The 27927-nt window shown below is 37.2% G+C and overlaps 1 protein-coding gene across 1 annotated transcript in view; it reads right to left on the reverse strand.

The window, feature by feature from the left end:
• LOC119675360 (voltage-dependent calcium channel type D subunit alpha-1-like) overlaps positions 1-27927 on the reverse strand; it is a gene marked incomplete at its 5' end in the record, with an annotated part of 236679 nt that overhangs the window by 11964 nt on the left and 196788 nt on the right. Inside the window, 3 exon segments of the mRNA XM_038086558.1 lie at positions 4398-4481; positions 19680-20151; positions 24913-25059. Coding sequence (XP_037942486.1) covers positions 4398-4481; positions 19680-20151; positions 24913-25059 — 703 coding nt within the window.

The following is a 27927-nucleotide window of genomic DNA, read 5'->3' on the forward strand; positions in this document are numbered from 1 at the left end:
ATAAATGTTGTAAAAAATATATTGTAAGAATAGAAATAAATAATAAATTAATTAAACTAAAAATAGCCCGCTTTAAAATTATTATACGACGAGAAGGTTCAGGGTTAGAAAGAAATTTTCTTGTAATGACCCTGGGACCTGCGAGCGAAACCTCGGCGAAAAGGTTTATTACAAGTGGCGCCCGAGCAGGGATCCTAAACACAACGTAGTAAATCTCGTAATATAATAACGAGTAAGATCTGGATTAGATACCTGAAAAATGATTAGCTGATTGAATTCATCGAGCAATTCGATGAAGATTCAACAGGAACAGTAGAAAAACCCCGCAAACAACTATCAGTGTTCGTTAAAATGGAGCATTCAACGCAGGTGACTTCACGGCAGACGAAATGGTACCAGGTGTAATGACTTCAAAGAGGATCTATTAAAATTTTTCCTACCTCGTCGCTACTTGGAATGGCTCGGTGATGAAGTCTAGCAGAGACACCAGCAAAGTGAGGAAGACTTCAAGACATTAGTTCTAGAGATGCAACATTTGATGAAATACCTAATATAGCGGGGCAACAACTGGACAGGATATTTCATAACAGTAGATCAGAGTATTAGCTGTACATTAAGCGCAGGGAAAATCTTTGACTGAGTTGACAAACTTAGCAGAGGATTATAAAATCATTCAGATGGAAGAGTGCAGAAGAAAACCTGCAGGCAAAGAAAGACAGGTATCATTTGACCAAGTTGGACACATTAGCCCAGCAAAGATATACTATCGCTGTGACCGAATAGGATACATAGCGAAAGGGTGCCGTAATCCACAAGTTTTGTTTTGTTGAATGGAATGCTGTCGAAGACCAAATGCCCAGGGAAACGGACTAAGATCACGTCGCTTTACTCAAGCAGACCGTAGCACATACCAATTAAACAAAAGGGAAACCACGAACAAATACCTCAGAGTAAATGCACGAATTTAAGACGTATTGGTATCAGCTGCTATAAACACAGGCGTGGCCAGGAGCTTCATAGAGCCCGCAAAAATCAAAGCAAAGAGAAAACACTGCAGTAGAGATATCATCTTAGCAGATGAAAGTATTCAAAGCAAACTCAGGCGCCATCCGGATAGTTCCCCCTTTCCAATGAAGGAAGGGAGTGTGACGACTACAATAAACAACGACGTCGTCACAACAATAAATTTACTATTATCAATAATTAATTAATTAAAAGTGTAGACGTGAAAATTGCTCCACAGCTGATACTGCGACCAGAATAGTCCTATTGTACCAATTTCACTATTGATTATACTTTTTAAAGCTTTGTGAACAAAACCTAGAACTAAATCTAGAGAAGAGCTCTTAATTTTCTGTGCGTTATTAAAGCTGGAGAGGCACAAAGAATGTGCATGGCCGTTTCCTCATCTTCGAGGCATAATCTGCATTCCGAGTTAGCAGATAATTGTAGTTTATGAAGGCGATACTTCAGACCATAATGACCTTTAATGAAACCCGTTATCAAACTTAAATCACATTTTAAGAATTTAAGAATATCTTTGTAGGAGTAAGGTGTTATCAGTGCTTTCCTGTGTTTGAGTCCTGGAAAGTTTTCCCAGTTCTCCAGCTGCATATGATTTTCCATTTCCTTGATATATTAATCTGTTCTCTACTAGCCCAGTTTATTCCACAAAAGGGTTGAGGGCCTATGAAAGCAGTTTTTGATGCAGTTCCTACTAGCTCATCAGCTTTTTCATTTCCCAAAACTCCCCTGTGGCCCGGAAGCCAATAAAGGCTTACCTTATTCCGAGCTGCAAGTGATTGCAGGAGCTCATAACACTCTAGAACCTGTTTTGATTTGAAAGTCCAAGAAGAAAGAGCTTTAAGAACAGCCTGGCTTTTAGAGTAAATAACAATACTCGAGCCAGAAGATTTTTTGATTGAATTGGATCTTACGCATAAGTTGATTACGTAGATTTCAACTTGGAAGACACTCGGCCAAATTCTGGTGTTGGATCCACATACACCAGCACCAGTACCTTCATCCATCTTTGATCCATCTGTGTACCAAACCAAACTGTTTGGGTCAACCTGTGGGCCTCCGTTCTCCTACGCTGAACGTGATGGTAGGTGTACCTCAAATTTTTTGCCGAAACGATGGAGTTCTGTTGTATAGTCTCCATCGCATTGAGGAATTTTATGTGCTCCAAATGATTTTAATATTGTTCTATGAAGCCTCAAGTGCAGCAGTTGGACTTGTCCTCATAGCACCAGTCAGTAAGAGACACGCCAGTCTCTGGAGCTTCGTGCAAACAGTAATAGATCCAGCCTGTGTGGCTTTTTGCCACCAAACCAGACAACCAGCACTTAGTGATTTGTTATATACTTTATTTAAGTGTGAATTCAAAGGTGCTTTGAATTTTGCTGACGAAATGATACTGCGCGACCTCAGTAGATCTGAGTAGACAATTTGGGTAAAGTGGAGAGACGCTCTACTTTATTCCGTAGATCAATCAGTTTTCCTACAATCTTCAGTAAGAACGACGTAAGCCTAATAGGCCTGTAGGACTTTGGCTGGTCCAGGAGTTTATTATCAAGTTTGGGAATAAAGTGGGAGCAATATATTCTCGGTATGATTTTCATATTGTTGCTCCAGTAACGGAGTCAGGGAAGTATGTTCGTAAGAAAAACTCTAGGATGTCTTCACGACTAGTCGTAAAAGAACTGTCACCTTTTTTTAAAAGGCCTTCCTCGTTTATTTTGACCTTATTTAAACCTTTGTAGAGTCTAGCTACTTTAGTAACTTCTCAATACTTTAATAATGGCTGCGCTAGATAGCCCGTTTACACTGTCAGATTGATTTGTTGTAGTTAGTGAGTGAAACTCTATATTCATTCCACCCTCATAAATATTATGAATTGATTTATTATCATACTATTTAAAACACCGTGAATAAGGCATGTATTAATAAGCAAACTTGTAAATAACTGCTGTGTATGAAATTTGGTGATAAACCCATAAAAGGATGGCATCTTTGAAAGCTATGAAAAATGGTACTACAACGAAGAACACCTTAAATTAATCAATAAGAATATGCAACTTGGTATTTTTAAAAAACATGATATGAGCTATCAAGGTATAAAAACTTTTTTGAGAATAATTCAACCCTGTCAAAAGCAATTTATCAAGTTATAGGTATAACAAAGTCTAGTTAACTATGACCTTCCTAAAAATATAATAATCATTTTAGTGACCAATATAGTATACATTATAAAGTAAATTTTATTTGAACAAAATTTTATATGCATAAATGAATTTTACTTTATATCTAGATTAGTATAAGTTATATGTATTGAATTGTATTTATATTAATTAATGAATATAATTTTATATATAAAAATGGATTTTATGAGTATAAGTTATATATTGAATTTTATTTATATAATTTTATATATAAACATGGATTGATTTTATATTTAGACTAGGTATAAGTATAAGATAGGTATGAGTTATTTATATAATATTCTCTGAATTATAATAAAATGTTACAATGTAGTAATTTCGTCCGCATAAAATTTATTTATATATTTAAGATTAAAAAAAAACAAAGAGGCGTAAAACTGTTTTTACAAACAAGTCTCAACGCAGCAGCGAACATCCACACGCACAGCCAGCACAAGTCAAGCCAAACTCACGGTAAAGCCGTTACCTCACAAAGAAATGCATTATTTGTTTACGCACGCGGAATTACACTTGTGCGGTTGTGCGTGTAAATAATGTAGTGAGAATAATTTCACATAAATAGACAACAATTTTGTATGAAAGATCACTTAGCGCCAACACACCGAAGTGAGTAGAGACCTACTTCAACGCTAAGTCGCCAAAACAATTTTAATGTCAGTAGTATTCTGACACTATAGCCTAGATAAATTTGTACCACTAGAGTTTATAACGCCAAATGGCATTTTGATACCTTGTATTATTACAGTTTATACCATCACATGGCATTTTGATGCCATAGACTAGAAGTTACTTGTACCTAATATCATAAATTGTATAATAAAAGTCATTTGTTTAAACTAAAATAAACAGCGTCTTTGCTCTAAACAGTGTCTCCCTGGTCTTTTACTAACAATCGAACCAGTCAATAAACAAATTTATTGCGACGACCCGGACCGCGACTGAGTGATACCTCAGCGAAATTAAACCATGAATCCATGTCGTTACAACATTGACTCATAGAAAACTAAAGCTAAAGCTATATCCTCATAATTTTATTCCATATTTTTTTTTGGTGTTCAGTGCTTATAACAAATATATAAAATTGAGACCATTAGTTGCTTTACAATAAGTTTGTAAACAATTGCTGTTATAACTAAACGTACTTTTTTTCCATTTTAACTTGTTTATACTCACCTTAATTTCTGAATATACGATGTCTATGAAACTTCCGAGAACAATAATAAAATCAAATACATTCCAAGCATCCCCAAAGTAGTTCTGAAAATAAAGTTTGAATTTGACATCATAAATGGGTTGTGAGGAAATATGCAGAAATTAAGTTTTCATATGTATTCAATGAAATCAGAGTGAGTAATATTCAATAAATTGTAATAATAAATGACATCATAATATGGTGGCACAAATCTGTACATTGAACTGAATTTATGTACTGTTAATTAAGCAACAACTTAGGAGTATATACCCTACTTGTTATATTAAGTCTGATAGTTTTATTACAGATACTGACAATCAGTATATCTTTGACGTGTCTAATAAATTTATGGGGACAGATGGGTCCAAAAACATAAGTATGCATTGAGATAATCGAAACAGCTTATAGGTTAACATAATATCAAGAAATTTAAATATTTTTCCAAGAACATATTAGAAACGAATGAATTTAAACTATTTGAGTAAATTGTTTGCCTATTATATTGAAAAATGCAAAAGTAATCGGACGGTGGACATAGAAATCGATGGAGGGAAACGTTTTTTATAAATATTAAGACAGTGCATTTTCACAGCTGGAATTTTAAATTTGGTTTGAATTTTTTAAACGTCAGTCATTCAGTTCTCTTCTTGGTGACAAATACTTCGTAATGTCATATTAACCATGACTACACACAATATACCATGTGCAGTAATTAGCATGACAAATTTACCTAAAAACACTTAAGTTTTCATTTATATTTAATTTATGACAAAGAAACTCCAAATGCCGCTTTTAAATATTTTACAAGTAATTCGACTAGTCTTTAGTCAATTGTTTATGATCCAACCGTAATACTTTTGATTAGATATATGTCACTAGAACACATATTGTAATTTACCAATGAAATAAGTAAGTAGAAATATGGTTATATACTATTTAACCAATAAAATTTAACTGAATAAAAACAATGTTTAAGATTGTAAAAGCATCTTAGCAAACAAGAAACAGAACTGAAGACGGTTCGAAAAACTTAGTTAAGAGTTAGTTTTTGTATGGAGTTGAATACAGATAGTTCTTAGACTGTGTTACAATAAGACTGAACTAAAACTTTGTAAATTACCAGTCTTTAATTCAAGTTTCAAATATAGGTCATACGAATAAAAAACATTTTTTGATATAAATTATAAATCAAAATTGGAAAAGAAAAATATATATGTCTGATTTAAAAAATCAAGTTATATGTATTTGTGAACGTGTAAATGATAGTCATTCACAAGTTCTCGATGGTGAGGCTATTAACTCTGGCAGACATGTTGCTTTTTATTTTATTGTGTCAATCATTTACAGTCGTCAGTTAGTAAGAGTGTTAGCAATGTAAATACGCACAAATCACATAATAGCCGTAATTTTTTCATTTAGAGTTGCAAAAAAATAATTACAGCTTACGAAAGCAAACACGTGAAGCAACAACAATGCTCCTCAGCATTGTCCTCAGAGATAGGTTTTACTCGCAAAAATTTAAGACTAAAGTTTTAGTATGGTCGAATTAAAAAATCAGTCTATTGTGAATGTTCGTATTATGTATATCATTTTGTACATAATACAACAAAACATATATCTCATACCAAAGCATTCAACATATTTTAAAAATGCTACCAATATCTTTTAACCAGAGTTAATATATTTTTTTTTCCTACTCTGAAAAAAAAAATTATAGATAATGTAAGGAATCAATTGTTCCTTACAATGGATAAAAAAGTATACAAAAAACGATAATACAAAAATAGGAGAGCATCTAACAAAAAAACAATCATTAACTAATAGACTAGACAACTCTTGAATTCAGGAGTCCAAGAGAATCACAGATAAGCAATATGTATGAAAACACATGAAAAAAGACACCGAGACATAATATACAATAAGTTTAGCTTATCACCCCAAAACATGAAAACCTTTTTAACACTTCGTTCAATAATGTGTGTGACTGACACATAGATGGCAGCACTAATACTGAATAAATATTTTTTTCGAAAGTGGCAACCTTTTTAGGCTTACTGTCAAAATTATATGTTAATCCGACCATTTGTTTATAAGTTACAGTGCTTTAAGTGACGCTACTTTTGAGTTTTCAAAAAAAATGAATTCAAAGCAATTCCATGTGCTGATTTATAATTGTTTTTTAATGAAAAAAAATACTGTTCAATGCCAGGAATGGCTTCAAAAACATTATTCGGACTCTGCTCCATCAAAAAGAAGCATTTGTTATTGATATGCCGAATTCAAATGTGGTCGTACAGACATCGATGACATTCCATCTACTGGACGGCCAAATGACGCTGTTATTCCGGAAAACGTTGAAAAAACACTGAAAATCATTATGTCCGACCGTAAAGTGAAAGTGAGTGAGATTGCTGACATTCTACAGATATCAGCAGGCAGTGTACACACCATAATATACGAACATTTGGGTATGAAAAAGGTGTTTTCCAAATGGGTGCCGTGTTTGCTCAGACCGGAGCAATAACAGCAACGAATCGATGATTCAAAGAGCTGATTGGACATGTTTACGCGCAATAAGTCGGAGTTTTTGCGTCGGTACATCACGATGGATGAAACATGGATCAATCATTTCACTCCAGAGTCAAATCGGCAGTCTGCTGAGTGGCATGCAGCCGGTGAAATCCGCCCAAAGCGACCAAAGACGCAGCAGTTGGCTGGCAATGTTATGGCGTCTGTATTTTGGGATGCGCATAGAATAATACTCATCGACTATCTCCAGAAGGAGAAGACCATCAACAGCGACTATTATATAGCGTTATTGGAGCGTTTGAAAGACGAAATCGCAAAGAAACGGCCTCATATGGCGAAGAAAACAGTTTTGTTCCTCCAAGACAATGCACCGTGTTAAAAGTCGATGAAAACGATGGCAAAATTGAACGAATTAAGCTACGAATTGCTGCCGCACCCACCGTATTTTCCAGATCTGGCCCCCAGCGACTACCGGCTCTTCGCAGACCTCAAAAAGATGCTCCGTGGTAAGAGATTTGGCTCAAATGATGAAATAATCGCCGAAACTTACGCCTATTTTGATAGCAAAGAAAAATCGTTTTACAAAGGCGGTATCAAAAGATTGCAAAAGCGTTGGAATGATTGCATCTCCCTAAAAGGGGACTATGTTGATGAATAAAAACGAATTTTGGCAAAAAAATGTGTTTTAATTAGTTAGTCACACACATTAATGAACGAAGTGTTACTATATACCAGAGTTCAGAATAAATAAAATTTCACACCAGAAATGTGGTGTGTGAAAATTTTTGTGCACGTCTTAAGTGCACATCTTGTGTGCACAAACAAAACGCACATTTCACACGAATGTGGTGGAGTGAAATAAAACTCGCACACGCATTCGGTGTTTGTACCGAAGTTATTTCTCACAGCATATTGTGTGTGACGCACGCCTCGATTGAGGCGTAATTTATTTGTTTTTTATTTAAGAGTATCACTTAATAGTATTTTACCTAATCTATTATTAGTATTCATTCATATATTTCTGTGGGAACTAATTGCTTTGTATTTAAAAATTTTGTGTCCTACCAAAAGAGTTAAAAATGTTACTTTCTTTTCATGTTTTTAAAGTTCACATTAGCAAATCTTAGCATCCTGCTACCTGTGCAAGGAAATATTTTCCTAATCTTTCGTGTTTTTTAATGAAAGTTAGATACTCTACCTATGTAAATACATATTTTTTGGGAATAAAAATATTTTCTAAAAATATGTTTTTATTTCTTTGGTGCAAAAGTGGTGCAAAACTTACCAAACAAATACGTTAAGTTCACTTACTAAATTTGCATTTAAAAATGCACAAAAGTTGGAAGTAATATACAAAAAACTAATATTTTAAGTAAAAATACAAATAAGGTTAAGACAGTTATAATTTTTAGTTAACATTATAAATACTTAACGAAAATAATTATTTTAAATATTTGTTAATTTATGCAATTTTCAACATAAATAAATATCAATTTTAGGGTTCGTGTTCTAGTTTGAACGGGATATGGTTATGCGTAACACAGTATGTAAATACCTTAAGCCTATGCCATATCAAGACCATGATGCGTGATATATTATCACATCCTTCTCGAGGTGAACCTGTTTTTTCATGTTGGCTATCATGTCGGCATAACAGAACATCATGGATCTAGAGAGGAAAACTCGATAAAACCCGTAATCTCCGGTGTTATTCGACCCGTGCCGATGAGATGAATAGCACTACGTCAGTGTGTTTTTAAACGGAGACCTCCGGATAACTGGCGCCCTCCGGTTGTAATTTAGCCTTATCCGGGTATTGCGGATCTCTGCCCGGATGGACCTTCCCTTCTCCGCAACTCGTGGGTTTTAATATGAATGAACCAATAAATAATAAAAATAAAAATTCTATAGCGGAGAGCTCGGCTAAACAGAGCTCCAAATCTTCGGACACTAAGTGTCCAAATAAGGTACCTACCGCGACTTCCAGTGGTAATAAAAAGGTGCCTCCAAATAATAATAAACAAAACGTATCGATGCGCTCCGGACCACTAATTCGGTCAGGCCCTCCAGGGAGGAGGAGTTACAAGGAACGCCGAGCGGCGACTACACTGCTCGAAAGATACGGCAATATTTCGGTTACATCCGAATCTATGAAGGCCAGGATTGCCTGACTAAGCAGGTCCTCGATACCTCGAAGGACAAGCAGGAACCTGCTACGAAGCGACAGCGCTCATTAGATGAGTCAGCTTCAAAACCTGATGCCAAAAAGGCAAAATTTCGTGGCAACGCCACAAATGCAAAATCCTTTAGCGACATGCCGAAGGGTTCTTTAATAATGGGAGTCATTGATGAAAATGACCCGGATGGCACAATTACACCTGCTAAGTGGGACTTAATTGAGCTCAAGCTCCTTGACATTTATGTCGATCTCCTGAAGGACTTTCCTGGAGACGGTCCCACTTGTCGCGATAGTGGATGGCATCAGGGCCATGTGAAACTTATCGCCTGCGCAGATCAGCGTTCTGTTGATCTTAGAAAACCGACAGTTAAACACATCAACGTGGAAGATTACCAAGCTGGAGGAAGTCAAGGGTAAATATAGGTCGGTCAGTTTTGTGATTGACAAAGCATCCTTGGCCACTTTGGCGAAATCAAATGGTGTTATTAACTACGGTTTCTCAGCCATCACAATGAGGGTATATAAAAAGGGCGAGGAGCAATCCTTACCTAATGACCAGCAGCATCGCAAGGCACTGTTGATACCATAATGGAAGCGGGCGATATTGTAACTGCTACCGCAAACTCAGTGGGCCCAGTAGAAATACTGCCTACCACTTCTGATTCAATAAATATGGACGTGACTATGTCCTCTCCAGCTCCTTCAATTACATCTGAAGAGAGTATTGGTACGCGCTATCTTTTTGACGAAGAAGAACTTTTGAACTCTGAAAATGAATCTGAAGAAGATAGCGCGCTTGACGTTACAGTGGTGGACACTACCACATCCAAAACAAATCATGATGCGGGTACTACAAATTAACCTGCACCACTGCAAGGCTGCGTCCGCCAGCTTGTTGCAATGCCTCAGCAACAACGAGGCTGATATGGTCCTGGTGCAAGAGATATGGGTTTTCAAGGATCTTGTATGCGGACTCAGGACTAAAAACTTTGACTTAATGTATGCGGTAAACAAGGGTAAGCCTAGATCCTGCATATTAATAAATAAAATATATAACGCTCTCATGCTTTCGCAGTATAGTGACAAAGACCTAACCGCAGTAAGTATTGAGGGACCTTGGGGACAGATATGGGCGGTATCTGCATATATGGCTCATGATCACGAAGAGTTGCCATCAAGTAGCCTAAACAAAACAGCTGACAATTGACGCTAGGAGACTTGGTGCAGATATCATTTTGGGCTGCGACGCAAATGCTCACCATGAAATATGGGGCAGCTCAAACACGAATGAACGTGGTGAGTTACTTTTCGATTTTATTTTTAGTAATAATCTTTTTATATGTAATGACGGTAATAGGCCGACTTTTGTTACCAAAAACAGGCAGGAGGTTCTAGACATTACCGTGACTACTGCCAAAATTCATGGGTCTATAAAAAAATGGAAAGTGTCCACTAGACACTCTTTTTCAGACCATATGATTTTAGAATTTTCTATAAACTTAAAGAAATCAAGTACCCCCAGTTTAGAAACTTTCAGAAATGTCAGGAATACAAACTGGACAAAGTACAAATCCTCTATAAATGAGCTGTTGACAAACACTACTCTTTATCCGCCAGAGAATATAAATGATCTGGACGAACAGGTAGGAGATCTTACCTCAATACTTAATGAAGCTTTTAACCTTGCCTGTCCTTCAACTCGACCTAGTAGGAAGTGTAACCCACCCTGGTGGAATAGAAACTTAGGTCAATTGAGGAAAGAATGCAGGAGACTTTTTAATAGGGCAAAGCTTAATAAAAATGAGAGTGACTGGTCTGAATACAAGATCTCTCTGCAGAATTATAAGAAAGAACTACGTAAGTCTAAGAGGACTAGTTGGCAATCATATTGTCAAGAGATTAGTAGGGACTCTGAAACCTCTAGACTACGCAAAATCCTTGAAATAAGGGTCGTTATAGATCCCAATCTTTGGTCACCGACACAACACGCCTACACTAAGGGTAAATCCACAGAGACAGCACTCCATGCCCTCACCTATACTATTGAAAAAACTCTTAAAGTAATGGAATTTTGTATAGTGGCTTTCGTAGATATTGAAGGAGCTTTTAACAATATTCTTCCCAGTGCAATAGCTAACGCACTCTCGCGTCTGGGTGTTGAGGATGCGCTTATCAGCTTTATCGGTCAGTTACTAACTGGCAGAATTATTGAAGCACAAATGGGTGTATCAGCAACACACAGACGGGTAAATAGAGGTACCCCCCAATGGGGCGTACTCTCTCCTCTCCTCTGGAATATAGCGGTGAATGAACTGTTACAAACACTGGGGAGAGCGGGATGCGGGACAGTTGCATATGCGGATGACATTGCACTAACAGTTACTGGAAAATATGCCACTAGTTTAAGGGATATTTTGCAATATGGCCTGAATATCCTTAACAATTGGACACTGACATGTGGTCTCGGGGTTAACCCCAGAAAAACAGAAATCGTAGTATTTACCAGAAAACATAGGGTTCCAAATCTTTCTCCACTCTATATTAAAGGTTCTGCGATACAATATATTGAGAAAGCAAAATTTTTAGGCATTGTTTTCGATAGGAAACTGAGCTGGAAAGAAAATGTTTTGGAGCAGGCTTAGAAAGCAAACATTGCTTTGCTCCTTTGTCAAAAAGCTATTGGTAAAAGGTGGGGTTTGCAACCACGTATCGCTCAATGGCTATACACTGCTGTCATTAGACCAATACTTCTGTATGGCATTGCCATATGGTGGACAGCTCTTGATAAATCTTCGTACTGTACGGTACTGAACAGGGTTCAGCGCAGGGCTGAACTCTGTATAAGTGGTGCTCTGTGTACAACACCATCTATAGCATTAGATCTAATGCTCCATTTAATGCCACTTGACATCATCAGTAAGCAGTTGGCAGCATCATCTGCCCTAAGACTTAAGGTTACTTCACAATGGAAGGCTAGTGACTATGGGCACGGCTCGATTCTAAATATTTTCAGTCCTACTCCAAATAACATTGACTACACCTCTCCGATTCTCGACTTTGATAGAAAATTTATTGTTAGATTCCCATCCAGGGAAGCTTGGTTGTCAGGAGGTCCCTCCCTGGGTGAGGGTCTGCAAATTTTTACTGATGGTTCAAAGATTGGGAGCGGCGTAGGCAGTGGAGTTTTCTCAGAGGGGCTGAATATATCCTCCTGCTATAGGCTTCCGGATCACTGTAGTGTTTTTCAGGCAGAAGTAATTGCCATTAAGGAAGCTTTAGCTTGTCTAGAAGTAGGTAATATACTTGAAAGGAATATATGTATACTATCGGATAGTCAAACTGCTTTAAAGTCCTTGAGTTCTGTCCAATTCACATCTAGGACGGTCCTTGACTGCTACACATCTCTAAATGAGATGTCGACGCAGTTCAATATTCCTCTAATCTGGGTTCCCGGTCATAGGGATATTTACGGCAATTGTAAAGCAGACGAGCTAGCCAGACGTGGTGCTTCAGGGAACCACTCGGAACACCTAAACAATCTGGGCATATCGTTGACTTCATGCAAATTCATTTTGAGTTCTTCCTGTGCCGAACATTTTAACAAAAGATGGGAAGACTCTGCGATATGCAGGCATCTGTATGCAATGTGGCCACAGACCAACAATAGAAAATCGAAATCTCTCTTAGAGTTATCCCGTAGAGATATCAGTCTTGTAGTAGGTTTACTAACAGGTCATTGTATTCTAGGTAATCATGCTAGGAGACTGAATCTACCGTTCAACCATTTTTGCCGCAGTTGTGGTGAGGATGACGAAAGTGCCTCTCACCTGCTTTCTTCGTGTCCGGCACATGCACGGCGTCGCCTTAAATTTTTGGGGGCTTTCTTTTTTGAGGATCTTGACGAACTTCGAGAACTCCCTCTATGTAGCATCGTAAGCTTTGTTAAAGGTTCTGGATGATTTTAGCCCATGGGTTTCTAAATAATACGGTATCACAATGGGCCTATGGGCCTAAGTGGATCCCCCTGGGATCGCCGGTTTAACCTAACCTAACCTAAATATCAATTTTTTCAAAATTTGCCACAAAATAATATTTTCTATTTCAAACAAAATTTTGAAGTTCATATAATTTTTTTCCACCCTTGGGTGCAAGCGCAAAATCGCACATTTGTGCAAGCGTAATATTAGAACAGCAAGGAACACATTCTTAAAGAACGGTAGAAGCTCTAAGATAGATTTGACATTTATCAGCGATCCACTAGCTAACTCAACTGAGTGGCAAGTGTTAGATATCTACACACAAAGTGACCACCATGCTATTATCTTCGAAATACATGAACGCACAGCAAGAACCATTCCTGCGGTAGCCACCCCAAATCCGCTTTGGAAAGAGTCAACTTTGGACAAAGAAGCTTTTAAGCTCTCAATGGACGAGATCCACCTAACCGGCAGTGCGAATGATAAAGCAATACAACTAATGCGCTGCATAACAAATTCATGTAACGCACCTATGGCAAAGAGAGGTCGGCGGAATGGCAAACAGCATGTGTATTGGTGGACTGATCAAATTGCCGAGCTAAGAAGAAAATGCAAACATGCGCGACGCCTATGTCAAAAAACAAGGGGTCGTGAAAACTTTACAGCGCACCAAGAAGCCTATAAAACATCGAGAACTGACCTAAAAAAGGCGATAGCGAATAGCAAGGCAAGATGCTACAAGGAAATGTGCGAGGAAGTCGAGAATAATCCCTGGGGACTAGGATATAAGGTGGTTATGAAAAAATTATATAGCTATAGTCCACCAGTTACAACAGACGCAGCTAAGCTACAAGTTATATTTGAAGGTCTCTTCCCGCAGAGAGCTGATATAACTTATACAGTACAAGATAGTGAGCCACAGAATGAAATACCTGAGGTTAGCAGGCAAGAATTGGAAGTGGTATGCAAAGAGATAGAACTAAACAAAGCATCTGAAGTAGATGGAATACCAAACCTGGCGCTAAAGATGGCCACAGAAATCAACACCGATTCACTCAGGGAAGTGTTCGACGCATGTATAAAGGAGAGAACATTCCCCCAGATATGGAAAATGCAGAGGTTGGTGTTTATACCAAAAGGCAATAACGTACAAGATGCATCAGGCTATCGCCCGCTATGTATGATTGATACGGCCGGCAAACTTTTGGAAAAGATAATTAGCCGAAGACTAGAGGAAGCCTTGAATGGCAACGGTTTATCAGATAGACAATTTGGTTTTCGAAAGGCACGCTCCACAATAAAGGCCGTGGAAGCAGTCGTAGCCATAGCAAAAGATGCTATTAAAGGAGACCGTTGGCTCGAAGGAGACAAAGAATACTGTGTCATCATTACATTAGACGTTAAAAATGCATTCACCTCAGCCGACTGGGACACTGTTCTAGCAGCACTTCAAGGGAAAAACATTCCAAAGTACATAGTAAAATTAATCGATGCAACGATACAGTCGCTATTGTGAGGAGCTGGATCACAAGTGTACGCCGCAAACTTGCTGATCATAGAACTGAAGACCTTCTTGTAAGCAGCAGGAAAAAGATCGAGTACATTACAATAAATGCCAACATTTAGCGAGTCACATCAAAACAAGCAATCAAGTATCTTGGAGTAATGATTGACAATAGATTCACCTTTAAAGAGCATCTACAATATGTTGCACCAAAATGTGCGAAAACAACGTCTGCACTATCGCGAATAATGCCCAATATAGGTCGACCCAGACAACAAAAGAAGCAGTTACTGACAAATGTAGTTAAGTCTATTGCTATACAAGGTGAGATGAAAAAACTGCAACAAAGTAAAACGCCATAATTTTTTCATTTTTTTTAAATTTTATTGAATGAAAGCAAAAAATGTCGGAAATGACATCAAATTTGAGAATCGGTTTAGATTTGTTCGAATTGGCCACCTTTGGCACGAACTATGGCCTTCAAACGGCCAATGAAACATCACCCCGAAAGTGGCTCTGCGGTATTTTGTCCCATTCTCGGCGAAGCGCTTGCTTGAGATGATCGACACTTTGGTATTTTTTAGTTCCAACCTTGCTTTCCAAAATACCCCAGGCACAATAGTCCAACGGATTGGCATCCGGAGATTTTGGTGGCCATTGTGCGGTGGAAATGAAGCGAGGAACCTCATTTCTTAACCATTCTTGGATGGCGCGTGCTGAGTGCGATGGTGCTGAGTCCTGTTGGAATGTCCAAGGTCTGCGGCCGAAATGTTTGCGTGCCCAGGGCTTCAGAACTCCCTCCAAAATATTTTCGCGATAGATTTGCGCATTTAATTTGACACCACGGTCGATGAATACGAGCGGCGAGCGACCATCGGCTGTTATGGCGGCCCACACCATCACCATGGCCGGCTTTTGAGTTGTGATGGCCAACCGAAGTTGCAAATTTTCAGCTGACCTCTCTGGCAAGTAAACACGATCATTTTGTTTGTTTACAAACTGCTGGATAACGAATGGTTTCTCATCGGAGAAAACCAAATTCGGCAGTTCACCACTTTCGGCCAAGCGAAACAACTCTTTAGCTTTTTCGAGTCTAACTTTTTTTTGCGCATCAGTAAGATCTTGCACTTTTTGGAACTTGAATGGCTTTAGTCCAAGCTCATTTTTCAATATTTGCCGAATGGCATATTGCGATATGTTCAGCTCACGAGCCATTTTTCGTCCACTGCGACGCGGATTTCGTTCAATTCGCTTTTTCACTTTTCGAACCATTTCTGCCGATGTTGCTGTTTTTTTTCGTCCACTTCCTTGACGTCGGGCTACGCTACCAGTATCATGGTAACGAGCGATGGTACGAGACACAAAACATTTATTCACTTCTAAATGCTGGAGGGCTCTAACGATAGCCACTTGTGGTTTTCCAGCCAAATGCAAAGCAATCACACTATCACGCTTGAATTCCATCACAAATAACTTTTTTTCTGAAAAATTCCCATCAAAATGCTTTTGTGCGCTTGTAAACAATATAATGAGCTGTCACTAGAATAAATCTGACAGCTGTGGGACGAGCGGTTTAGAAATGACAGCAGTCTGAAGTTGGTTGCAGTTTTTTCATCTCACCTTGTATATGCGGCTCCCATATGGGCAGATGCAATGAATAAAAAGACGTACAGACTAGGCGTAGATGCAGCATACAGAAGATGCGCACTCAGAGTGCGTTCCGCATTCCGTACAGTATCTACTGACGCGGCCATGGTTATTGCCGGAATGCAGCCACTACAGCAGGAAGCAGAAATTTAAAAGGAAAAGCATGCAGCAAAAAGAACTAGGGTTACAAACTTCAATCAGTTCAATGAAGAAGCATTGAATAAGTGGCAACAGAGTTGGGATATATCCACAAAGGGAGGATGGACACATAGGCTCATTCCAAAGACAAGTGATTGGAGCAACGGAAAGCATGGGCAGGAGAACTACTACCTAACCCAGATGTTAACTGGCTGCTTCAGACCATATCTTTTTAAAATCAAACATGACGAAGACGACACATGTGTAGTGGACCTACCTCACTTACTTCTTAGCCACTTAACATTACTCATAAATAATAATAATAAGCAGATTTATGAATTAGTTGCACTTCATGCATACCGTACAAGAAGCATAAGCAAAGCGACATAAACAAAAGAGTTTCGTATTATCAACGAAAGTATTGCCACACGCTGTTCCAATTGCTGAACACATGTTACAATATTTTCAATAGTAATATTTCCTATATTGCAAAAGACATGTGCAAGCAATATTGTCAATGCACTTTAATAATAACTTTGACGTTTGACCTAAATGAGCAAACAGTGTAGTCGCTATGCAATGCATTCTGCAAGGCCAGCAATCACTTTGATTGGCTGCGGTTATACTTTTCCAGGTTTTGTCTGGAATAAAGAGGCGGAGTCATGAGATCGCTATAATCTAGAAAAATGTATAAATACCCAAACTATTGTTCAATAAAATCCAGAATATACTTATGACTGCAGAAATATATGCGTTGTTGAATTTATTCTCACTCCTTCTGGCCAAGTAACACTGGCCTAAGTACCAGCGGTAACAAGCCGCTTGATAACTTGTTCTTGATTGCATCAGTAGGTTTAGGATGCATGCTCGTATCAGGCAGGGATAATTACACGCACTCACAAGACAAGTATTACGTCTCATTTACCTGACGATCCTGTCTACATCTGAACGGGTTAACACATTACATGGTGATCCATCCATTACATTGATTGAATATTGCCCATACATCCATTTATACATTACACATGCCCAGTATGTCCAAATACAAAAGAAACGATGGAGCATGTGTTCTTTGATTGCCTGAGATATGAGAGCCATCGCAGCTCCTTAGCAAGAGCAACCAGAGAGCAGGTCACACCTGATAACATCACCCAACTGATGTTGAGATCATCCGAAATCTGGAATCTGGTGTGTATATTTCCGAAAGTAATCATAGAAGGACAGAGAGCAGCAGAGGGAACTAGGAGAACAGTAAGATATGACAATCGCTGAATTACCACCCTCCGAAGTAATGCTTAAATGTGGTTCCGGAGGGATTTATGGTTAGAAGAGGCACAGTGTTAGGATTAGGTTTAGTACATAGGCGCAAATATCAAGCAAAAGAGTAAGTCTTGGTTGCAAATCATGCATGCTGGTAATACGGGCTACCAGTATCTTTTGAAGATTCCACATCCCTTAGCTCGTACAGTTTAAAAAAAAAATATTAGAACAGCACACTCGTGTGCGACGAGAATTTTGTTTCGCACAGTGCGGTGTGAGCATAAAATTTTCCAGCACATCTGATTGTGCACATTTTTATAAATCAGTGGCACAGCACAAATGTGTGTGCACAATTATCGCTTTGTGCGATGTGAAATTTGAAACCGCACAACAAATTTGAGTGCGTGCATTTTTTTCTTAACACCACAAATATGCGTGTGCATATTTTAAAAATAATTTGCACTCGCACAGTGCAGTGTGCGATTTTGTGCACCACATTCCGAACTCTGCTATATACATTCTACATTCTAGTAAAAATACCTCCATTCTCTTATTATAAACTTCAATAAGTATACTGCTATGTCTTTCTATGCTCTATAAAAACCATTACTTCTAAATCTGATATGCATCCTTGTCAAACAAAACCTAATTCCATGCCATCAGTATGGCTTTAGGAAAAATAATGGAACAATTGAAAAAGTAAATTAAATTACAAATGAAGTAAGATTCCGAGATTACTGTTTTCCCCAATTTTGACATAATAATGATCAACAAAACGTATAATTCTCAAGATAAGTCACTTATTTAAATTTATTTGATTCCCAATTTTATTTTTGTTCTCAAAGCGAATTTTTATTCTCATTGTGTGATTGACTTTATGTCTTGACCTTGAAAGGTGGGTTAGGATACAACAACATATATAACAACATATATGTTATATGTATATCACACGAGCACACTTTGCTCGTCATATGAAACTACAGATAAGCCATGCATTTGGCATGTGTAATATAGTTACTACATAACATTATGAGGAATGAAAATTCGTTGTGCAAGGTTGCGTATTATTATTATTAAAGTAATAATTATATTTGTAAAGCAAACTGGTATATGAACTTAGTTCAAGTTGGACAGAAAATAAGTTTATTAAGCAAATACCAGGTTTCCAAGAAAATTACGCAAGTAAGGTTTCCTTTTTTTATTCGTAAGAGCATACAATTTCCATGAGAAGTGTGACCGTTCCCACAACTAAGCTGAGCGATATCTAATCGCTACTTAAATGCAGCTTAAGGTATAGGGCATTATCATGGAAATTGTATGCATCTACACCTTGCGGAAATTGTATAGAAAACTAAACTTTAATAATGAAATTCAATTACAGATTGTTTAAAGTTAAGGAGCACCCATATCAATTGATCAATTTTTTGACGAAACAAAAATAATGTGTCAGCTTCTAATCGCCTTTAATCTCTCTTATGGTAGCGAAATTGTAATAGTGTTATGGTGGAATAAATTTCCCATTGAAAAACAGATAGTCGGACATACATAGGCGTTCACCTAGATGGGCACCTAATTTAGCGCAATGATAGTGAAGCCAAAAAACTACAACAAAAACTTTAAGTTCTAATCTTCATTGGCTCATTAAATGTAGGTTTCGACTGCGTCAAGAGTATAAAGTAGTTTAATGTAATAACATAGTAAAAACAATATAGACTAATATTATCAGACTATTTGATAATGTTAGTACTTCATATGTTGAATCTCTACAAAGATCTGAGTCAAAAATTCTGAAAGGAACTATTCCCACCCAATGGTGCATTTGATAAAAATTTAACCACTACGATGTAAACAAATTTATGGAAGTTAAACTTGACTTATATTACTAACGTAAGTAGCAATTAAATAATATATATAATTTGTTTTTGGTGTTTAAAATAACTGTATAGAAGGATGCAATCATAATAAAAATAACAACCTTAATAAATAAACGTGATATACGGTAATTTGCATTTGATAATATTACACTTACCTTAAACCGAAAAGCTGCTAATTTGAATACGAGTTCCAGAGCGAACACTGCCGTAAAAATCATGTTTAATGCATCTAACAGTTCAGTGTACCATTCCGGTTGTTTGTAAAATTTCATTGCCAAAGTGACAGTATTTATCATTATTAATATAAATATCGTATACTCAAATGACGACGATGTTACAAACCACCAAACTTTGTACTGAATTCCATGTTTAGGAATATACCGACGTACTGGTTTTGCTTTCAATGCAAATTCTACACAGTTTCTTTGGTTTTTATCTAAGTCACAGTTTTTGTATTCTTGTTCGCCTTCATTTTGAAATGTAACTATAACGAAGCCAACAAATATATTAACCATGAAAAAGGCTATTATAATTATGTAAATAATATAATACGCGGCAACAATTGGACGAAAATTATGTATAGGGCCTCCATTTTCCTTGTTTGAATCAATAGACACATAAAGGAGACTGAAAAATAATTTAAAGTAAATATTTTATGTATAAAATATAATATATAATATAATATGTAATGTGTACAGAGTGTTTACTTACAACATACCATAAATTCGGAAGCTAGTGCTTTAGTTCAAAAAACAAAATATGAATGCGAATTGAAAGTAAGACTGAAATCAACATCCCGAATGAAGAGATAAAGCAGAGGTCAAAGAGTCTTGCACGGATAGAACCATTTAGCCACAACAGCGTAAAATTTTAAGAAATGTTTTTTCTGAATATATATAAATTTTGACTTAAATTTTATGTTATTTTTTAAATAAACCATGAAAAAAAAGAGTACAAAATACAAAAGTATTATGCTGATCATTTTCTCTTACATTTTAGTTTAATAGTTAAAAATGTTTGAAAACCTTGGATGGCTTTGGAAGCAAATATATTGACTTATAAAATGTTTCATCAAAATTTCTTAGCAATCTTCAGTAGCGGTCATGGAAATTGCATCACCCATAAAATATCATATTTTCGTAAAATATTCCAAAAAAATTACAAACTGCTTCTTTTTAATATATGTATGTTTATTTGATTTCTGTATGTATTTCCCATCATTTTTTCCATTTTTTGATCTTTGATTTAAGAATTTTTGGAAAATACAAGGTAATATCCCAGCGTTGAAAAGATCACATGATAATGGATGACCTTGTCTGAAGCCTCGCACGGTACCAAAAGGTTTGGAGAGATTTTATCCCATCTTGACTTAGCTACGGGTATTCCTCAACGTCATTCTGCACAGTCATGTTAACTTTGCACGGACACCGATGTTAGACATTGCAGCGTAAACGCGATCCCTAATGGGGTTCTCGAAAGCTGTTTTATAATCGACAACGAGGTGGTGAGTGTCGTGGGTTTTTTTCAAGATTTGTCGCAATGTGAATATGTGATCAATTGTGAAACAATTAGGTTAGAAGCCGCACTGAAAAGGCCCAAGCAGTGAATTGGTATGTGGCTTCAACCTTTTACACAGGACAGTTGAAAGAACCTTGTAGGCGATAGGTATTAGGCGGATCCCGCGAAAGTTAGCGCAAATTGTCGGGTCACCCTTTTTCAAGACAGGACAAAGGGTACTGAGATTCCAATCGCTGGGCATACTGTCAGATATTCTACAGAAAAGCTGATGCATACACTCTATCAGTATACCGCCGCCATTCTTGAACAATTTCGCAGATGGACCATCTGCGTCTGCCGTTTTGTTGTTCTTAAGTCGCTGTATACCAACACGCACTTCGTTATGGCTAGGTGGTGGAATTTCAACATTATCATTTTCGATTGGCGACTCCGAGAGTATTTCTCCAAAGGCGGAATTGAAGTTATCCTCGGCATACAGTAGTTGGGAGAAATGTGTATTATGTGTATCTGTAACCATATTACCATTTTCGTATTTACAGATTGATGCACTACACTTAAAGCCTTGAGTCAAATGGTTGACTTTTACTGACATCATTCCTGTTTCTACACACCTCGATTTTCTCTCGTTCGCTCCTTTCTTAATCTCGTTTTTTTGCGTCTGAATAGAAGCCTCTCTATCTTCCTCACATCCTGATATTGTTCACGCACGGTTCGCGCAGTAGCTGACGGCAGATTGTTTTTATAGTCGGCGTTCTTCGCGGCTGTAGATTGGCAACACTCCTCGTCATTCTATTTGTTTCGTCCTGAAAGATAGCCGTTGGAAACCAAGGACATCTTCCGCAGTTGTGTGTTGGAAGTCAGAGATAGGTCACCATCGTCTACCGACATTATCGGGTTGGGAGGGTGTTTTTGTTTAATCGGTTAGAGAGTTGTGCGATGAAGACTTTGGCTGTCTCTCGTTATCACAGAATACCGATGTCTGGTTTTTTTTTTGCACACGGTGTAGGGTAGTGATATGAGTCGATATTTTGACCACGGAATGAACGTACGTCCAGCATACTTAAAGTGAGCCTTACATCAATCACGAAGTGATCAATCTAGTTTCATATTGATTAATCGGGAGATAGCCACGGTATGGGAATCTGGTACTACATACTATCATATTTCACGCCGCAGCGACATTAATTAGTTTCGGACCGTTGTTGAAGGTTTATTCATTTATTCTTCCGACCTTTGCATTAAAACACACGAGAACAATTTTAACATCGTGGGCGAGGCTGCGGTCATGAAATTCCTTGAGTCTCGCGTAGAATATATCTTTCGTTAAATTGTCCTTTTATTCTTTCGGTGCGTGAGCGCAAATTAATGTGATATTTAAAAATTTTCCCATGATATGGATTGTAGCTAGCCTTTCATTCACTGATGAGAATCGCTATACTGATTGTGATAGTCTCTTGCTTACCATAAATCCGCATCCGAATTCACGCCTATTTACATGGCAGCTGCAGTATACATCACAGTTTGCTGTTTTACAGCAGCCTTGTTCTGTTCATCGCATTTCCTGGATGGCGATTACATTTATTGAAGGCTTCAGCCTTACATTTATTGAAGTGGAGGTTGTGCGACAATTTGGATAGAGGACAACAAGGATTGCGCTTGTTGTCCGCTACCAAGAGCACGTTTTACGGAGCATTTCTCCAGGAAATGCTATGGACGGGAAAAGGATAGTCTAAACGAGAGCATTGTGACATCTACTACAAGTGCCACCGCAATTTGTTCACATGCCCCGACGGAAGATAAAGACGACGATACCAAGGAATCTTTTTTATTTTTTATAATCCATTTATTTTAATACAATCTGTCAGGTATGAATGACAATAAGTAATATATATTAACATTAATCGTAATAACAGTTCTTACGACTTACAAAAAAAAGTAACTTATGGACTATGTCCAGTGACATATCCATGTATATTTAAAATAGAAATGTGTGACCTACATATAAATATTTAAAATGTCTCTCGATGTTTTTCTTTTTAGCCTTGTAAAAGTGTTGGAAGGGGACATCAGGTGTGTAACCAGCGGGTTTGGTCGCATATATATACGATGAGTGTAATTCTTTGTAATTCGAGATATTTCTTCCTTGATTGTCGGAACACGTAGTTGTTTATGCAGCTGTTCATTCGTTACATACCAACTTGCATTTGTGATCAAGCGTAATGTTTTAAATTGAAAACGCTGGATAATTGCCAATAATCTCAGTATCTGAAAAATAAATCTGAAGAAACCGATATATGTCCGCAATGGAATCATATCTTCAACTCTGTGCGTACCGCTGCAGAAGAGGTTATCACCATAGACAAAGAAACAGCTGATAAGACCGAGAATATCGAGTCGTTACTGCAAAATGAAATAGAAGTTGACCCACAGGAATATGGTTCAAAAATTCTATACAAAATAAAATGCCTGAAAAATGGTTATAAACTCGAAGTTAGTTCCTGCAGAAATCAAAATAGTAATCTGGCTACAGATATCCAAAGCATGTACAACGGTTAAAGGGATTATTTCCGAACCAAATAAATGCCGGTAGTAGTGATGTGATTGGAAGCCAAAATTATTACGAATTTCCAATCGTTGATGATGAAATAATCGCCCCTCCTCCCGATCGTAATAAAATTTAAACAGCTATAAATATTGCACATAAGGTTCTGTCATACGTATTAAGTGAAAGATTGATACCAATGAATTGACACTATTAGCATAAGCACCCGTATCGTCAGTGTGATATTTTCCAATTCAGAAAAACTAGCGAAGCAAAATGGTCTTGCGGTAAATGAGAACAAAAATACGTGCTTTCTGTCAACAAACAAATCTCCTGAGAGTCTTGGGGCCCATGTCACTGTCAACAATTATAAGTTCGAAGTAGTAAAAGAGTTTGTTTATTTGGTAACCAGCGTAAACACAAAAATGACGTCAGCCTAGAGATCCAATAAAGAAATAAGAAGGCTAAGAAGGTAATTGAGAAATAAAGCCCTCTCTTGAGGGCTCTCTCTATAAGACTCTTTTCATACCTGTCTTTTTGTATGGTGCAAAACCTTGGACAATTACCAACAATGATAAGGCGTTAGGAGCATTCGGGAGAAAAACTCTTCGGAAGATCTATGGTCCCTTACGCGTTGGTGACGAGTATCGAATTAGATGGAACGATGAGCTGTATGAGTTATGCATCGACATTGACGTAGCTAACGCATAAAAATTCGGTAGCTTCGCTGACCTGGTCATGTTGTGTGAATGGGGGAAAGTACTCCGGTTAGAAAAGAATTTGATTCGGTACCCGCAGGTGAAGAACGCAGTAGTAGAGGAAAGACCAGGCGACCAACGAGTTGGTGGTGCTCGATACCTCCAATTGGCGACAGCAATCAACTGATCAGGTTAGCTAGCGAAGGTTTTTCTACATGGCCCAAGACAATTCAAGTCTGTAATAGCCAACTCAGTAAGTAAGCAAGTACTCTGAGTATTATATATATGACTCTTTGCAGTTCTTTGATCCTAACCCTTTAAATATGAAATAATGTTTGGCACTAAATAAAGTGTTAATCAATGAAGTAAAAACAGGTATACAATTGGAGTTATTCTGATGAACAGATTTTAAGAAATCGGAGACTTTCCGCTTAAAGGTTTTATTGAACATGCAACTCTTTGACATCTTTATATTTCAGTTAAATGAAAATGGATATACTTTCATCTTAAGGATATTTTTGATTTCTGAATTTAAAAAATTAGATTCCGCATTTACGGTTCTTTGTTGAAAAACATCCTGTACATAAGTATACAAATATGATTATATATATTGCCGAAAATGTGTTTTACCCAGGCCAGCCCTCAAAAGTGGAGACCGTGAACAATGTAAGCATGGCTTTCGCAACATCATCAAAATGAAATCGATTTAATTTCCACTCGCGCTCTTTTAATCGTGGCTTATGCACATCTCCATCATCATACACCAAATATGTTCCACTGAATCAACAAAACTTTTATTTAAAATTTAAATATTTGGATACAACCAAAAAATATAAAACACAATGAAGTGATATGCTCATACATCTGAAATACCCATTTTATTTTACTAATGAATTTATAACAAAGCCACTCCTCTTCTTGTTCGATCAAGTCGCAACTGGTATGATATTATACTTAATTTAAACGCGAATGTGACTCGAATTATGCTGCCAAAAACCTGACGAAATATTCAATCATACATGAATCCTCTGTATAAAATAATACGCATGCTAGTTTGTTTGTTCATTTTAAAATATTCAAGTCATCAAACTGCATTTCAGTGACATATGTTAAATCAAGGTTGAAATACTTGATTTTTTGTCAAAACTGATAAAATGATTCTAGTTAAACTGTTTAATTATAAAAATGATTAAATGAATTTTAATGCATACATGTGCTCTACTATTACTATTAGTTTTCAAGTTTAATTTAACAAATTTGTATAAAACAAAATTACTTCTTTGGAATTGTTCTGAAGTGTGGTGTAAAAAAAACAGTACAACTTTATTTATTTCTCAAAAAATTAGTTATTGCATTAAATGACACGTTGTCTTGAATGGGTATATTATTTATATGAGTCTATGCTTCATTGTTTTCTAGATTCTTTGACACAATTTTATTAAAAATATAACTTATAATAATACATAACAACAATAATAATATAATAATAAAACTAAATAAGATATGTTTTGCCACGAAAACCATTATGATGTTATGGCATACTTATTTACCATAATATTTTCTCAAGAATAATTTTAAATGTATTAAACTTGTTTTCGGCATTAATTGTTTTTCTTACATTCTTCGTTTTTAAATATTTCAATCAGTGTCTTTAACTTCACATTAATAATAAATACTTCAAACTAATGCATACAAAATTTTTGATTTTTGAAAGTTATTGAATTTAATTTTTTCGTCACTTAAGCCGAATATGATGAAAATACATGAAAAATTAATACATAGTTTGACAACTTTATGTTTTTTATTTAATATCGCCGACAATTCAGTTTTATGACTTCTACTCCGGGCGCAATTAGCATATTTTAATACCTCATAATATTAAATGAGATACCCCCGGTTACAAATTCTGAAGTCATAGCCGCTTCTTCCAGAGTTAAGCCCAATAAATCTCCTGGTTTGGATGGAATCCCCAATACTGTACTGAAGAATGCAATAGAAAAACAAGCTTCTATATTTACGGATGTTTACAACAGCTGCCTACAGGAAGGAATCTTCCCTTCGTGTTGGAAAAAGCAAAGATTGGTGCTTATTCCTAAAGGTAATAAGTCCCCAGAACTGCCATCATCTTATAGACCTTTATGCTTACTAGACACTGCAGGTAAGGTCCTTGAAAGAATTATAAGTTCTAGATTACAAAAATTCACAGAGGCAAGTCAAGGTCTATCAAATAACCAATTTGGCTTTAGACCTAAACGCTGTACTGTTGATGCTGTACTACATGTATGCAACATTGCAAAGGAAGCTACTAAGGGCGTAAGGTGGCTAGGTGGTACTAAAAAGTACTGCGCGGTAGTGACCTTAGACGTTAAAAATGCTTTCAACACTGCTGAGTGGAGTAGCATCTTAAATGCACTGATGAAAATGAGAGTCCCAGAATATCTTTTGAAAATTATTACATCATATTTTAAAGACAGATTACTCTTATATGATACAGAATCCGGACCCAAAACATATAGAATTACGGGAGGGGTCCCCCAGGGATCAGTTCTAGGGCCAATTCTTTGGAATATCATGTACGATGGTATCCTTCGAATTGAAAAGCCGGACGTTGTGCACGTAGTTGGGTATGCAGATGATATTGCAATAGTAGTGGTTGCAAAAACTCTAGACGAAGTGGCTAGGAATTGCAGCGCTACTATTGCAGCAGCTAAATCGTGGCTGCAATACAGCGGATTAGAGCTTGCTGAACATAAAACTGAGGTGCTATTAATCAGCAGTAGAAAAAAGATTGAACAACTCTCAATTAAAGTGGGTGGAGTAGATATACAATCTAGCCCCCAACTTACATATCTCGGTGTAACCTTAGATAGTAGGTTGAGTTTCAAAACTCACCTAAAACAATCGGGAGATAAAGCATCACGTGTCTGCAACGCATTATCTCGATTAATGCTAAACATAGGAGGTCCCAAGGACACCGCTAGAGTTCTTTTAGCATCAGTTTCCAAGTCGGTGATGCTTTATGCTGCTCCGGTGTGGGCACATGCTACAACCATTAAGTCGTATTCACGTGTAATGAAAAGTGCACATAGATTGTCAAACCTACGCATCTGCCGTGCTTACCGTACAGTGTCGGACGATGCTGCGGGAGTATTGGCTGGATGCATGCCAATAGACCTTGAAGCGTTCTTGGCCAGAGACAGTTTCTTACAACGCTCTCGTCGGCGAACGACTGAAACTGGGCAATCTCTGGCAGAGTCTTATCTAGATATAAGAGACAAATACCTTAATGAATGGCAACATAGGTGGGACCATTTCCAAAAATCAAGATGGACGCATTCGTTAATTCCAAATATAAGAGTTTGGATTAACCGAGGATCTGGAGACTTGGGATTTCAATTAACACAGTTTCTTACGGGGCATGGCTGCTTCCGTGAATACTTATACCGGTTTAGGTTAGCAAGTAACCCGTACTGCCAGTCCTGTCCAGATAAAATTGAGAGTCCTTACCACATAATTAGAGACTGTATAAGATTCGTAGATACTAGACAAAATCTAGAGACACTAATTGGGGAATCCAGCCCTTCTACTATGGTAATGCAGATGTTGGCAAGCATCGAAGAATGGAGCTTTTACAAGAGCATAATC

This window comes from Teleopsis dalmanni, chromosome 2 (genome assembly GCF_002237135.1).
Source record: "Teleopsis dalmanni isolate 2A chromosome 2, ASM223713v2, whole genome shotgun sequence".
In the NCBI taxonomy this organism is placed as follows: Eukaryota; Metazoa; Arthropoda; class Insecta; order Diptera; family Diopsidae; genus Teleopsis; species Teleopsis dalmanni.